Source organism: Danio rerio, chromosome 11 (genome assembly GCF_052040795.2).
Source record: "Danio rerio strain M-AB ecotype USA chromosome 11, GRCz13ab, whole genome shotgun sequence".
NCBI lineage: Eukaryota > Metazoa > Chordata > Actinopteri > Cypriniformes > Danionidae > Danio > Danio rerio.
Window position 1 is genome coordinate 27,125,894 of NC_141031.1, and position 14,007 is coordinate 27,139,900.

The window sequence follows — 14,007 nt, forward strand, 5'->3', positions numbered from 1 at the left end:
TTATAATAATAATATGTTAACCTCAGGTCATATTCACTGATTTATTAATATTATTAATACGTTAATCACAGGTCATAATCACTGATTTACTAATGTTAACTTGTTAACCACAGGTCATCATCACTGTTTTATTAATATTATTATTATGTTAACCTCAGGTCATCATCCCTGATTTATTAATAATATTAACATGTTAACCTCAGGTCATCATCACTGATTTATTAATATTATTATTAATACGTCATCATCACTGATTTATTAATATGTTAACCTCAGGTCATCATCACTGATTTATTAATATTATTAATACGTCATCATCACTGATTTATTAATATGTTAACCTCAGGTCATCATCACTGATTTATTAATATTATTAATATGTTAACCTCAGGTCATCATCACTGATTTACTAATGTTATTAATATGTTAACCTCAGGTCATCATCACTGATTTATTAATATTATTAATACATCATCATCACTGATTTATTAATATTAATATGTTAACCTCAGGTCATCATCACTGATTTATTAATATTATTAATACGTCATCATCACTGATTTATTAATATGTTAACCTCAGGTCATCATCACTGATTTATTAATATTATTAATACATCATCATTACAGATTTATTAATATCTTAACCTCAGGTAATCATCACTAATTTATTAATATTAATAATATCTTAACCTCATGTCATCATCACTGATTTATTAATATGTTAACCTCAGGTTATCATCACTGATTTTTTTAATAATAATAATATGTTAACCTCAGGTCATCATCACTGATTTGTAATATTATTAGTACGTTAACTTCAGGTCATCATCTCGGATTTATTAAAATCATCTTTTAAAAATCATATATATATACACGCACACACACACACACACATATGTGCGTGTGTGTGTGTGTGTGTGTGTGTGTTTTTACATAAAAACAAGCAATAAATATTTTGTTCAGACTTTCTTAACTCTTTAATACCTAATAAACTCTTTAAGTCTGTTTAAAGCTGAAATTTTAAACACATGTTAAGGATTGAGCTTCTAGATTGTAGTTTTGTGTAAAACCATTTCAGATTTACTAGGCCCAGCAGCACAAACTCTCTTATGGCATGGAAAAGTAGCAGTTTTTGGAGATGTTATAGTGTTTTATTAAACGTGATGTGTTTTATTGTAATATTAACATAGTACAAACTTTTCAGCCTGTTGTCTTGTCCCTTTATCAAGAAGTCAATTTATCAACTAGAAAATGAAAATCTAGCATCTTTTGTAATTTTGTATAACAGGCAACTCGTGATTGCAAGTAACATTATTGTTTGTTTGTTTTTCAGGAGGAGCATTGAACAAGATAAATGTGCAAAACCTGGGCCTTGAATCATGCTTTGATTTGGCAACTCATTTCTTGGAACCTCTCGCAGTTGATGTTTTCTTCTTCCTTTCTAGAGGACTGCCTGAAATAAGCTTAGTACACAACTAAGGTGGTAAACAAAAACAAAACTCAGATTACGTTTTTACAATTAGAATTTTATTTCATTTTAGACAGTTGTTCTATTGTAAATGTTATGTTCTAAACTGATATCAGATATACTGTACAAAATAAAATAAAAAAAAAACTTGTTTTCTTTGCGTTTTCTTCTTGGTTTAATAGCAAAACCGACATCTAGGGTCAGTTCTTCGTACGTGGATTACTCAGTTAGCTGGATTTGGATAATGACGATTTGACACGATTCAGGATCGTTTCGTTCTTCAAAACTGATCCGAGAGTTGTTGTCATAGCAACAGTTCTGGTAGCTCAAACCTGGTCGGGAGCAGGTTCAATTAATATAAACAGGATTAGATCGGGTCAGTTCAAGCAAAGATAATACAGAAAGAATGTACCAGATTCTGACATTTTCTTACAGTAGTGGTTATATACACTTGGGAAAATAGTAAATATTTTTTAACTATATATATATATATATATATATATATATATATATATATATATATATATATATATACATATATATATATATACACACACACACATATACATACACACACAACAATTCTGTCTGGATTTTGAATTGGCTGATAGCCGTGATATATTTAAGCATCCGTACTACCTTTTTACCCTTTGTGTATAACTCCGCCCACATACAGCAGACACTACAGTTTGACAAATATTATTGCTGTTACACAACAAAATATACTTTTGAGGCTTTTTTTAGTTGAGAATGTAGTTGTTTTGATTGCAACTATGCAGTTTATTTGCAAGAATAGTGCTTATTTTAAAATATTTACAATTTCTGAGAGACAGCTCGTCGTCGACAGTTGACGTTTTCTATCCACAAGATGGCGACAGAACCGCATAATAAGTCCTTACGGCTGTTTCACACCTGCAAATCTTTATTTTACAAATTTTATAGATCAAACAGTCCTGTATGCTTCTCAAACTCTATGAGGAGTACGTCAGAAGACAATCGCCAGTGATATTTGGTTTTTGATTGACAGGATGTTGTAAGCCTATAGTTATATCTATACAGTAGTTATAATGATATTTATACATAATCCACTTCAGTAATGTCCAGCGGCAGAGTAACTGCATGTTAATTTATGCTCGTGCAAAGGATGAGACGGATAAAAGTGATCAATGCATGCCCTTCTTTTACTTATTTTCGTGTTGTCAGGTTCACAGTGCAAACAGCTCCCAGGTGAAATAACTTGAGCGAACAAAGCAAAGCCGAATAAAGCTTTCTTCCTCTGCTTAAGCTGCACAGCACACAGTGAGTTCACATCATCCAGCATGGGTGTCGAACTACACTACCCACAATACGCTTTGCTATGGACTACAATTCCCGTAAATCACTTCCCCTCTCCAACAAAACTGATACTAAAACTGTTTTACTATTGGTTTTGTAGTTCGAGCCGAAATAAAGGTTTGTTGCAGTTTTTATTAGTTTAAGTTCATTTGATTGACTATATGTAAATCAGTTTATATTATTGACATTTATTGGGTAAAATTGTTACTTTTTACTGTTATTCAATGTATTTAGGTCATTATCAATGCACTGTCACTTTAATTGAGCGTGAGCAGCGCTATCGCTGCACTGCTGCTTCAGCGATGCTCACTGACACGCTGCTGCGTGCGGTAAGAAAGTTCTAATCTGTTAACATGGATGCCAAAAAAACACGCGCCGCTGACGCTTGCGGTGTGAAACAGGCGTTACGTTTAAAAGATATAATAGTCTGATTTCTAACTATAGCAGATCAAATATTAAACTGGTGAGCACACCTGCCAACACTTGCGTTTTTCATGGGGGTTTATCGCGTATTTCAGACCAGTCACCCTGTTTGTGTCAGAGTCTCTGTTTATAGCATCTTCCAAAGTTAGACCACAGATGACCAATTGTCTCCCAGTTGTTCCTGAAGTACTTGCAGACATATTTGAAGTTCCTAAACTGGCAGTGAAACATCTCAGCCTTTTCCTTAAATTCTTGTGCCTGTAAAAATTGACAAGGAAAATCATGTTTCATGATGTTAGCATAAGAACTGCTGTAGATTTTTAGCTCATTAAATAATCCTTCACAAAGACATATACCCCAGTGTGTATGGTAAATCTACTGAGAATCTTTATTGTTCTTATACTGTCTAAATCACTGTAGGTCTATGACTGGATAAAACAACATAACATAATACTATTTGCAGTAACTAAAACAGACCCACCAAACAATCCATGTTTATAACAAAAAAGAAAAGTTGCAAAGTTATCATAAATTATAAAATCATAGTTTCACATTTAATCAAATTATTATAAATTTAATCAATTCCTTTTGGACTATGTAAGATCCATGATCTGAAATGTTATTCAGAACAGAATTAAAATATATCTTTATTTAAAACAAAAACATTTAGCTCATGCTGTAAAATGTACTTTAAACTGACCTAAAAAGGTATTAATTAAGGTTGTTAATATAAATGGAATGCTTACAAATGTGTGTAAAATATGTAAAGTTAATCTATGAAACTCTGCACACCTAGCCTAGTTTATTTCTGAACACAGTTGATAAGCAGCAAAAATTCATTTTTGAAGGAGAGTAATTGTGTGTGAGTGAGAAGAGGCCAGATGCAAGTGTTATCTGAAAATTTCTCTTAAAATTAGAATTTTTTCTACAGCTCCTGTGTGTAGGTTCTGTAATTGAACTTTAATGGTAAGGTGTGTTTTTACATTGCCTTTAAAGTTAAATAACAGCATAAACAATAAAGGCTGGAAAATATGCTAATTTTCAGCGTACGACAGTAGAATGTAGTTTGGGTAACTTTATTGACGTTGCTAGCAATCGTTCTTCTCAATATCATTCTTTTTGGTAAAAATAAAATGAGGGGATAAGGATGTACATATTCATATTTACTTTAACATGTTCAATACAGCCAACAGTAAAATTTTACTAATGCACATTTATCCAAATCTTAATATGTATATGAGGAAAATCTATTCATGAGACCATTTGAATCGAATATTAGCAAAACTATCATATTTACACAAACATGTGTAAGCCATAAAAAGGTGTTTGTACAACAAAGTACAGGGGGTATAAAACTGATTATAATCAAATGACCCTTGAATATTTACAAAAATAGAGCGCTTGCGGACATATTTTTCAATGTTTAAATCAGCCCCGGAAATAATCTGCATGTGTTACTCTTGACCGCACACTGAGAGAAATCGAAAGTAACCCTGTCACTTAAAATGTAACTTTAAATGTCCAGTAGGTGGGGAGTCAAAACCAGAAGTATGTGATAGCACAACAATGATAGCGATTCAAAAATATATGTTTTGATGGGCTGAATATCATTATATTTTTGATGTCAGTTGTGGGCCGGATGGAGGAGGCAGGGCCGCAAATGGTTTGAGGGTCGGCAGTTTGAGACCTGACTTAGAGGCTTTTGCATCTGAACTCTTCATACTGTATGTGGGTTACCATTTTATATTAGCTGTCATTAACATAATTTTTTCACATATTAATAATGCATGTTACAAGCTTGTTACCAAAGTAGAATGACACATTAGAACATACAATTGTACTATAAGGGTGCTTTCACACCTGTCAATTGATTTAGTTGTTCCGAAAAAGAGATTAAAAATGTTAACATTGTTGCTCTTTGCTCTTGGAGCGGTTCACTTTCAGACTGCAAAATTTCTAATCGGACCAAAAGAGCTAATACAAGTCAAGTGCGAGTAAACTCTCCTCACATTGGTCAGAGTGCCAGGGTTTTTTTTGCAGCGTTCCGCTCAGCTGTCAGGGGGAGGTGGTGGTTTGGTGGTGATTGACGAGGCGCGCACGCGCGACGTGTCTGAGGAGAGATGCGGTGGGGAGGGGTGAGAAGGGTGCGCGACGATGCCTATTTGAGGACCGGGAGGGTGATGCGAGATTACGGGGAGGTCATCACTCGTTTTCGGGCATCCGGAGACTTGCGAAACTTCCCACCCTACTCATAATTCTCTCTTCATATAGCCGTATGCCTATCACATATCCATAAAACACTGTAATAACCGTGCTCGGATCGGATCGCTTTCTCACTGCAAACGAACCACTCCAGGGTTCGTTTCAATCGAGCCGAGACTACCTCACTCAGGCGGTCTCGGAGCGATTACTTTGGCGTGGAATAGAGCGCAATTGCCTTGTTCACATATGCCAAACGAACCGCGCTAACTGGGCAAACAAGACAGGTTCTGAAACAAAAGTATAGGTGTGAAAGCACCCTAAAACAAATAGCAACACACCTTTGAACAGCATTTCATCTCTGACATAAACTGTATGATGTGCGCTCTTGAATCTGTCTTTTCAGGTCCATTCACACCAGATTCAGATATTGACAGCCAACGAGTTACTGCCTGTGTGTAATAAATGGTGGAAAAACGTAACACAACATATTTAATATGGTCAGAACTTCCATGACACATTCGACATTATTAGGATCAAGTATTATAAGCTTCAAGTTAAGGGGTACTCAAATCAAAGTAAAAACAATATATGTTATTGCTATAGCTCAGCAAAAGTTTGAACTTTTTTTTTTGCTTAAGTGCATCGATGACTGACATAAACACACATTAATACCCAGATAATGTCAAGTAATATTACAGTATGTTGTGTGACATGTTGCAATGTGAAATAAGCTTAAGCTCAATCCACTGATTCATTAGCAACTGAAGATAAAAAAAAAAAATGTGAATGGTAATACTGTTAGAGATTTACATAAAAAATATATTAATATGACAGTTGATAAAAATAGAATATGAATCTATAAAATGAGGAAAAACAAAAGCAGTATCATAACTTAGTACTTACTTGCGTTACATGGTACCAACAAAGGAGAATGTCTGACTCGTTGAACACCTTACGGATGGCATTGACTTCAGCCTGGTCTTTATCAACCATAAAACACCTAAAAAATAAATACTATAAACTTTAAGATAGAGAAAACAAATACAAAATATTACAAATGTTTGCTCTCCAAAGAATGCATTTTGTTGTTTACTGTTATTTACCTTCTCTAGAAAAAACTATTTTTGCAATGCATGAAATCAACATCTAGCAAATACCAATTTTGACCCGAATTTGCTAATATAAAGTAAAAATTCACAATATTAACATTGATGACCTGAGGTTAACGTATTATTAATAAATCAGTGATGATGACCTGAGGTTAGCATATTAATAATATTAATAAATCAGTGATGATGACCAGTATATTAATAAATCAATGATGATGACCTGAGTTTATTGTATTAATGATATTAATAAATCAGCGATGATAACCTGAGGTTAACGTATTATTAAAATAAATAAATCAGTGATGATGACCTGAGGTTAACGTATTAACAATATTAATAAATCAGTGATGATGACCTGAGGTTAACATATTAATAATATTAATAAATCGACGAGCTGAGGTTAACGTATTAATAATATTAATAAATCAGAGATTAAGACCTGTGGTTAACGTAGTAATAATATTAATAAATCAGTGATAGTGACCTGAGGTTAACATATGAATAATATTAATAAATCCGTGATGATGACCTGAGGTTAACAAATTAAAATGAATAAATCAGTGATGATGACCTGAGGTTAACACATTAATAATATTAATAAATCAGTGATGATGACCTGAGGTTAACATGTTAATTATATTAATAAATCAGTGATGACCTGAGGTTAACATGTTAATTATATTAATAAATCAGTGATGATGACCTGTGGTTAACATATTAATAATATTAATAAATCAGTGATGATGACCTGAGGTTAACATATTAATAATATTAATAAATCAATGATGACCTGAGGTTAACCAGGGCTCTACAGTAAGGACTTCCCGATGGCCCGGGGCCAGTGTGAGAGATGCTCGGGACAGTAGACAGAATTGTTACTGGCCCGATCGGGGCAGTGCTGCCTTGTCACTAAATTTTAATAGACGGCAATATGACCGCGACATTAAATTATGAGGCTAAAGGAAATGTCTGTTTCTAACTTTGAGGAAACATTTAAATTGGTACAGCATGACGAAAAAAATGTGATGTTTTGCTTAGTTTGCCGTCACTTTTAAGTCAGCCACCTTTTGTTTTGCAATAAAATACGTGCACGTTTTCCATACTGCTATATTTTACTGCTAAATATTTTTCAAATATTTAAATTCTACAACTACTGACATTAATTTCATTCATTCATTTTCTTTTCGGTTTTGTCCCTTTATTAATCTGGGGTCGCCACAGTGGAATGAACCGCCTGACATTATTTCGTGAAACATTATTTAATATATGTGGCTAACTTTTTTATTTCTTTTATTGGGCCAGTGAAAATTTTGGCAGGGCAAGTAAAAATCTGAACCACTGGTCCAATCGGGCCAGTAGAAAAAATCCTTAGCGTTGAACCCTGCTAACATATTAATATTAATTAATCAATCAGTGATGATGACCTGAGGTTAATGTATTAATAATATTAATAAGTCAGTGATGATGACCTGGGGTTAACATATTAATAATATTAATAAATCGACGACCTGAGGTTAACGTATTAATAAATCAGTGATGATGACCTGAGGTTAACATATTAATAATATTAATAAATCCTTGATGATGACCTGAGGTTAACAAATTATAATTAATAAATCAGTGATGATGACCTGAGGTTAACACATTAATAATATTAATAAATCAGTGGTGATGACCTGAGGTTAACATATTAATAATATGAATAAATCAGTGATGACCTCAGGTTAACATGTTAACTATATTAATAAATCAGTGATGATCTGAGGTCAACATATTAATAATATAAATAAATCAATGCTGATGACCTGTGGTTAACATAATAATAATATTAATAAATCAGCGATGATGACCTGAGGTTAACATAATAATAATATGAATAAATCAATGATGACCTGAGGTTAACATATTAATATTAATTAATCAGTCAGTGATGATGACCTGAGGTTAATGTATTAATAATATTAATAAATCAGTGATGATGACCTGAGGTTAAATAATAATAATATTAATAAATCAGTGATGATGACCTGAGATTAACGCATTAATAATATAAATAAATCAGTGATGATGACCTTTGGTTAATGTATTAATAATATTAATAAATCAGTGATGATGACCTGAGGTTAACATATTATTAATATTAATAAATCAGTGATGATGACCTGAGATTAACGCATTATTAATATAAATAAATCAGTGATGATGACCTGAGATTAACGCATTAATAATATAAATAAATCAGTGATGATGACCTTTGGTTAATGTATTAATAATATTAATAAATCAGTGATGATGACCTGAGGTTAACATATTAATAATATTAATAAATCAGTGATGATGACCTGAGGTTAACATATTAATAATATTAATAAATCAATGATGACCTGAGGTTAACATATTAATATTAATTAATCAGTGATGATGACCTGAGGTTAATGTATTAATAATATTAATAAGTCAGTGATGATGACCTGGGGTTAACATATTAATAATATTAATAAATCGACGACCTGAGGTTAACGTATAAATAAATCAGTGATGATGACCTGAGGTTAGGGTTGTAACAATATACCGGTATGACGGTTTACCACGATTTGAACGTGCACGATTATCATACCATGAACAATTGCATATCAACGGTTTTAACCCTTAAAGACCGAGACAGCCGCCCGCGGCTAAAAATAAGTATTGCTCTTAAATGTTTAATAACTTTTGATCCGCTGATCCGATTCATACAATTTAAAGATTGGCATAAAGAAGAGAATCTCAGCTTTCCAGTGCTGTATCACATATCATTCGCGGACTTCCAGAGGCTCCGGAATCAGTGCGGTTACGTCATCAAAATTTGACAACGCTGATTTGACAAAGAAACGCTCGTCACTGTGTCTCCGGACAAACCAGACATGATACATTGATGCATTGTCCCTCCTCCATGCCCAGATTGGTTCAAACTCGCTATATCACAACCAATAAGCATAGGTTTCACTTTTGTTTGTGGACCAACACTGAGCTTTTTGAACAACACGGAATGAGAGATAGGCATACATTTCTGCACGGCTAAATAAAACGCAAAAAAAAAAAAGTTTTGCATGAAATAATTCTCATACTAAGTACTTTTGCATGCACAGCAGTACAGAAACATGACAAAACAGTGACACAGCAAAGACGAACTGCTGCTCTTACTGTTTTCAAAAGACACAAATGAAGGTGCAGCTGTTTGTCTGCATTGCATACAACCACATCCAAATCCATATCCACAGACAACCATATCCATGCTGGCACATAAAACCTAAGGATGATCCATATTGAATCTAGTTTCGTTATGTAACTATTTAGAGTATAGTAAATATTTATATCTATTTTTTACTGAGGATTTGCACCATGTTTATTTGGACTTTGACACATTATTTATTATTTTCTTATTTTTTTATTTGTTCATTGTACAAGTGGACACATTCTCTCACCTCAGCGGTCAAAATTAAGTGCTGAAAATCTCAACATGCTTACATTTCTTCATCACAACCTAGACTGAAAAAAAACAACGCTTTAAATTTTTACAGCCATAAACTTGGTATTGCACTTTTGGTCTCCCATTTATCCCGCTTATAAGGACGGACAGTTTAAATTTATTTTTGTCTAATCTTAAAAGACCTTGCTTGTTTATTCCTTCTAATTTAATTTATTAAAATGGGAGATTTTTCAGTTTATTTTTATAAAAGACTTCTATAGTTCTATTAAAATGGTTCTTTCAAAAGTTTGATGAAATAAAACCGTTGTTCTGTCAGAAAACGTGTTCTTAATCTTTTCAGGGTCTTTGCTATGAGAATTACTATTTAATACCGTATACCGCGAAACCGTCAAACCGTGGTATTGTTTTAGACGATTATCATACCGTAAAAAATTCATACCGTTACAACCCTACCTGAGGTTAACATATTAATAATATTAATAAATCAGTGATGATGACCTGAGATTAACGCATTAATAATATAAATAAATCAGTGATGATGACCTGTGGTTAATGTATTAATAATATTAATAAATCAGTGATGATGACCTGAGGTTAACATATTATTAATATTAATAAATCAGTGATGATGACCTGAGATTAACGCATTATTATTATAAATAAATCAGTGATGATGACCTGTGGTTAACGTATTAATAATATTAATAAATCAGTGATGATGACCTGAGGTTAACATATTAATAATATTAATAAATCAGTGATGATGACCTGAGGTTAACATATTTTTAATATTAATAAATCAGTGATGATGACCTGAGATTAACGCATTATTATTATAAATAAATCAGTGATGATGACCTGTGGTTAACGTATTAATAATATTAATAAATCAGTGATGATGACCTGAGGTTAACATATTAATAATATTAATAAATCAGTGATGATGACCTGAGGTTAACATATTAATAATATTAATAAATCAGTGATGATGACCTGAGGTTAACATATTAATAAATCAATGATGACCTGAGGTTAACATATTAATATTAATTAATCAATCAGTGATGATGACCTGAGGTTAATGTATTAATAATATTAATAAGTCAGTGATGATGACCTGGGGTTAACATATTAATAATATTAATAAATCAGTGATGATGACCTGAGGTTAACGTATTAATAATATTAATAAATCAGTGATGATGACCTGAGGTTAACATATTAATAAATCAGTGATGATGACCTGAGGTTAACATATTAATGATATTAATAAATCAGCGATGATAACCTGGGGTTAACAAATTACTAATAATAATACATCAGTGATGATGACCTGAAGTTAACATATTAATAATATAAACAAATCAGTGATGATGACCTAAGGTTAACATCTTAATATTAATAAATCAATGATGACCTGAGGTTAACATATTAATAATATAAATAAATAAGTGATGATGACCTGAGGTTAACATTTTAATATTAATTATTCAATCAGTGATGATGACCTGTAACGTATTAGTAATATTAATAAATCAGTGATGATGATGTATTAATAATGTTAATAAATCAGTGATGATGACCTGTGGTTAAAGTATTAATAATAATAATAATAAATCAGTGATGATGACCTGAGGTTAACGTATTATTAATATTAATAAATCAGTGATGATGACATGAGATTAATGCATTAATATTAATAAATCAGTGATGATGACCTGTGGTTAACGTATTAATAATATTAATAAATCAGTGATGATGACCTGAGGTTAACATATTAATAATATTAATAAATCAGTGATTATGACCTGAGGTTAACATATTAATAATATTAATAAATCAGTGATGAAGACCTGAAGTTAACATATTATTATTAATAAATCAGTGATGATGACCTGAGGTTAACGTATTATTAATATTAATAAATCAGTGATGATGACGAGATTAACGCATTAATAATATTAATAAATCAGTGATGATGACCTGAGATTAACGTATTAATAATATTAATAAATCAGTGATGATGGCCTGAGATTAACACATATATATATATATATATATATATATATATATATATATATATATATATATATATATATATATATATATATATATATATAAATAAGCGATCATGACCTGAGGTCAACATAATTAACAGAATAATTAAATTATATCACTAACGTTAGTTGAATTTTGCAGCGATTCACAGTAGATAAGTTAACACCTCAAATAACGTTACTGTACTAACGTTACTGTCTTGTGTTTAAACTAGTGCTGTTTTGGTCCACATTTCTGGCGTGTCTTTAAATGAAAATGACATAATACATGCTAAAAACCGAATTATTAGAAAAAAAATGGCGCTAAGTTAGCAAGAGGGCAAGTTTAGTCGCGTTTAATAACGTTTGCTAGATTTAAATATTCAAAAAAATACTGTTAGCTTGTTTTAATTAATACCAGAAAGTAAGTCACAGTAACGGTAGAGCAGCACGCTAATCTAACGTTAGGTAGGGACGGCTAATTAGGCTAACTTAATGCAAACAAAAGTTAAACGTTGCTCGTTCACTTCGCTGGAAAAAAGGGACAAATCCATAAACACATATGAATTTTACAATCATTACTGCTTCTGTAAACTTACAGAAGAAAACCGGTGATCTCACCTCTTCACTTGTCCTCTTCACCTGTCCTCTTCACTGGTGAAAATGGCAGTTGCCTGTGTGTGGGTGGGTGTGTTTTCTTATTTGAATTTGCGTTTTTTGGCGGACTCTGCACGAGGCTCATAATGATGATGTAATAACATTTGATTGGCTGATAGAGATGTTGTCCCTGGGTCATCATAAAATATGTTGGTCTCAGGACAACTAGCACTTGGCAAAATCAGGACGAGCATAGTCTTATGCTGCCTTTGCCGGCCCGGACCACAACTGTCACAACTGTATACCACAGGGACTTGTGAATGGCTGCAAGCTAATAGCGGGAGCACACTTAACTAGATTTCACCCTCTCCCCCCTCCAGGGCTTTGATAGGGTTCAGTAGCATTTGATGGCCCTTGCATTAAGTTGTAGAGGTTGTGAGGAAGTGTTAAGTCTTTATAAATCTCTTTTCGTATAGTGTTTGATTTACTTGGTAAATCAATAAGCTGAATAATTGAATCAGTTTATTGTTCTGAAAATAGAAACGTAATAGTTTCTTGGAAGGAGTTAATAATCTATTTAATCCCTTGTACATCAGTTTTAAAATGTTACACATTGGTACACAGAGGACAAACCATACATACATACATATATATATATATATATATATATATATATATATATATATATATATATATATATATATATATATGTGTGTGTGTGTGTGTGTGTGTGTGTGTGTGTGTGTGTGTGTGTGTGTGTGTGTGTGTGTGTGTGTGTGTGTGTGTGTGTGTGTGTGTATATACATATATATATACATATATATATACACATATATATATATATATATATATATATATATATATATATATATATATATATATATATATATATATATATATATATATGTTTAATGATTATATTTAAAAAGGAATTATGTTTTTTTTCAACCCTGATAATAAATAACAGATTGTTCATACAATGCCATAAATAATGTTTTCAAAAGAAAAAAACAACACTAAAATCTGTTTTCCTTTATTAACATTATAAGTCCCTTTAAGGCAAGATAAGTGCACTTGCTTCATTTAACAGCACATATTTCAAACTTTATTTGCATATATTTTTCATGTCTGTGAAGCAAGTATTCGCTCACATTCCAGTGCGTTTGTTGACCACCAAACTGTCGTAAAAACGAACTTCAGTCTATATTGATCAATGATTGGCTTCTGTATTAGTAGGTTGGGCTTTAATCACCATATTGACCGTTTCACTTTTTTCTCATTTAAATGTCTTGTGTATTCTAGAGTTTTTGAAGCTAAGTTTTTTCCTCTTCTTCTTCTTCTTTTTCACTGTTACAGTGTTGTATAA

The 14,007-nt window shown here is 32.1% G+C and overlaps 2 protein-coding genes across 3 annotated transcripts in view; one reads left to right on the forward strand and one right to left on the reverse strand.

Moving 5' to 3' along the window:
* syt6b (synaptotagmin VIb) overlaps positions 1-14,007 on the forward strand; it is an 89,285-nt gene that overhangs the window by 42,152 nt on the left and 33,126 nt on the right. The gene's annotated exons all lie outside the window — the stretch shown is intronic.
* Positions 1,508-12,712, reverse strand: LOC147834825 (uncharacterized). Its single transcript, XM_087273716.1, has 5 exons — positions 12,666-12,712; positions 6,334-6,430; positions 5,769-5,879; positions 2,006-3,486; positions 1,508-1,947 (listed from the first exon to the last, which is right to left on the reverse strand). Exons 2-4 carry the CDS (start codon positions 6,421-6,423, stop codon positions 3,343-3,345), a joined length of 345 nt encoding a protein of 114 aa, XP_087129842.1. The 5' UTR covers positions 6,424-6,430; positions 12,666-12,712; the 3' UTR covers positions 1,508-1,947; positions 2,006-3,342.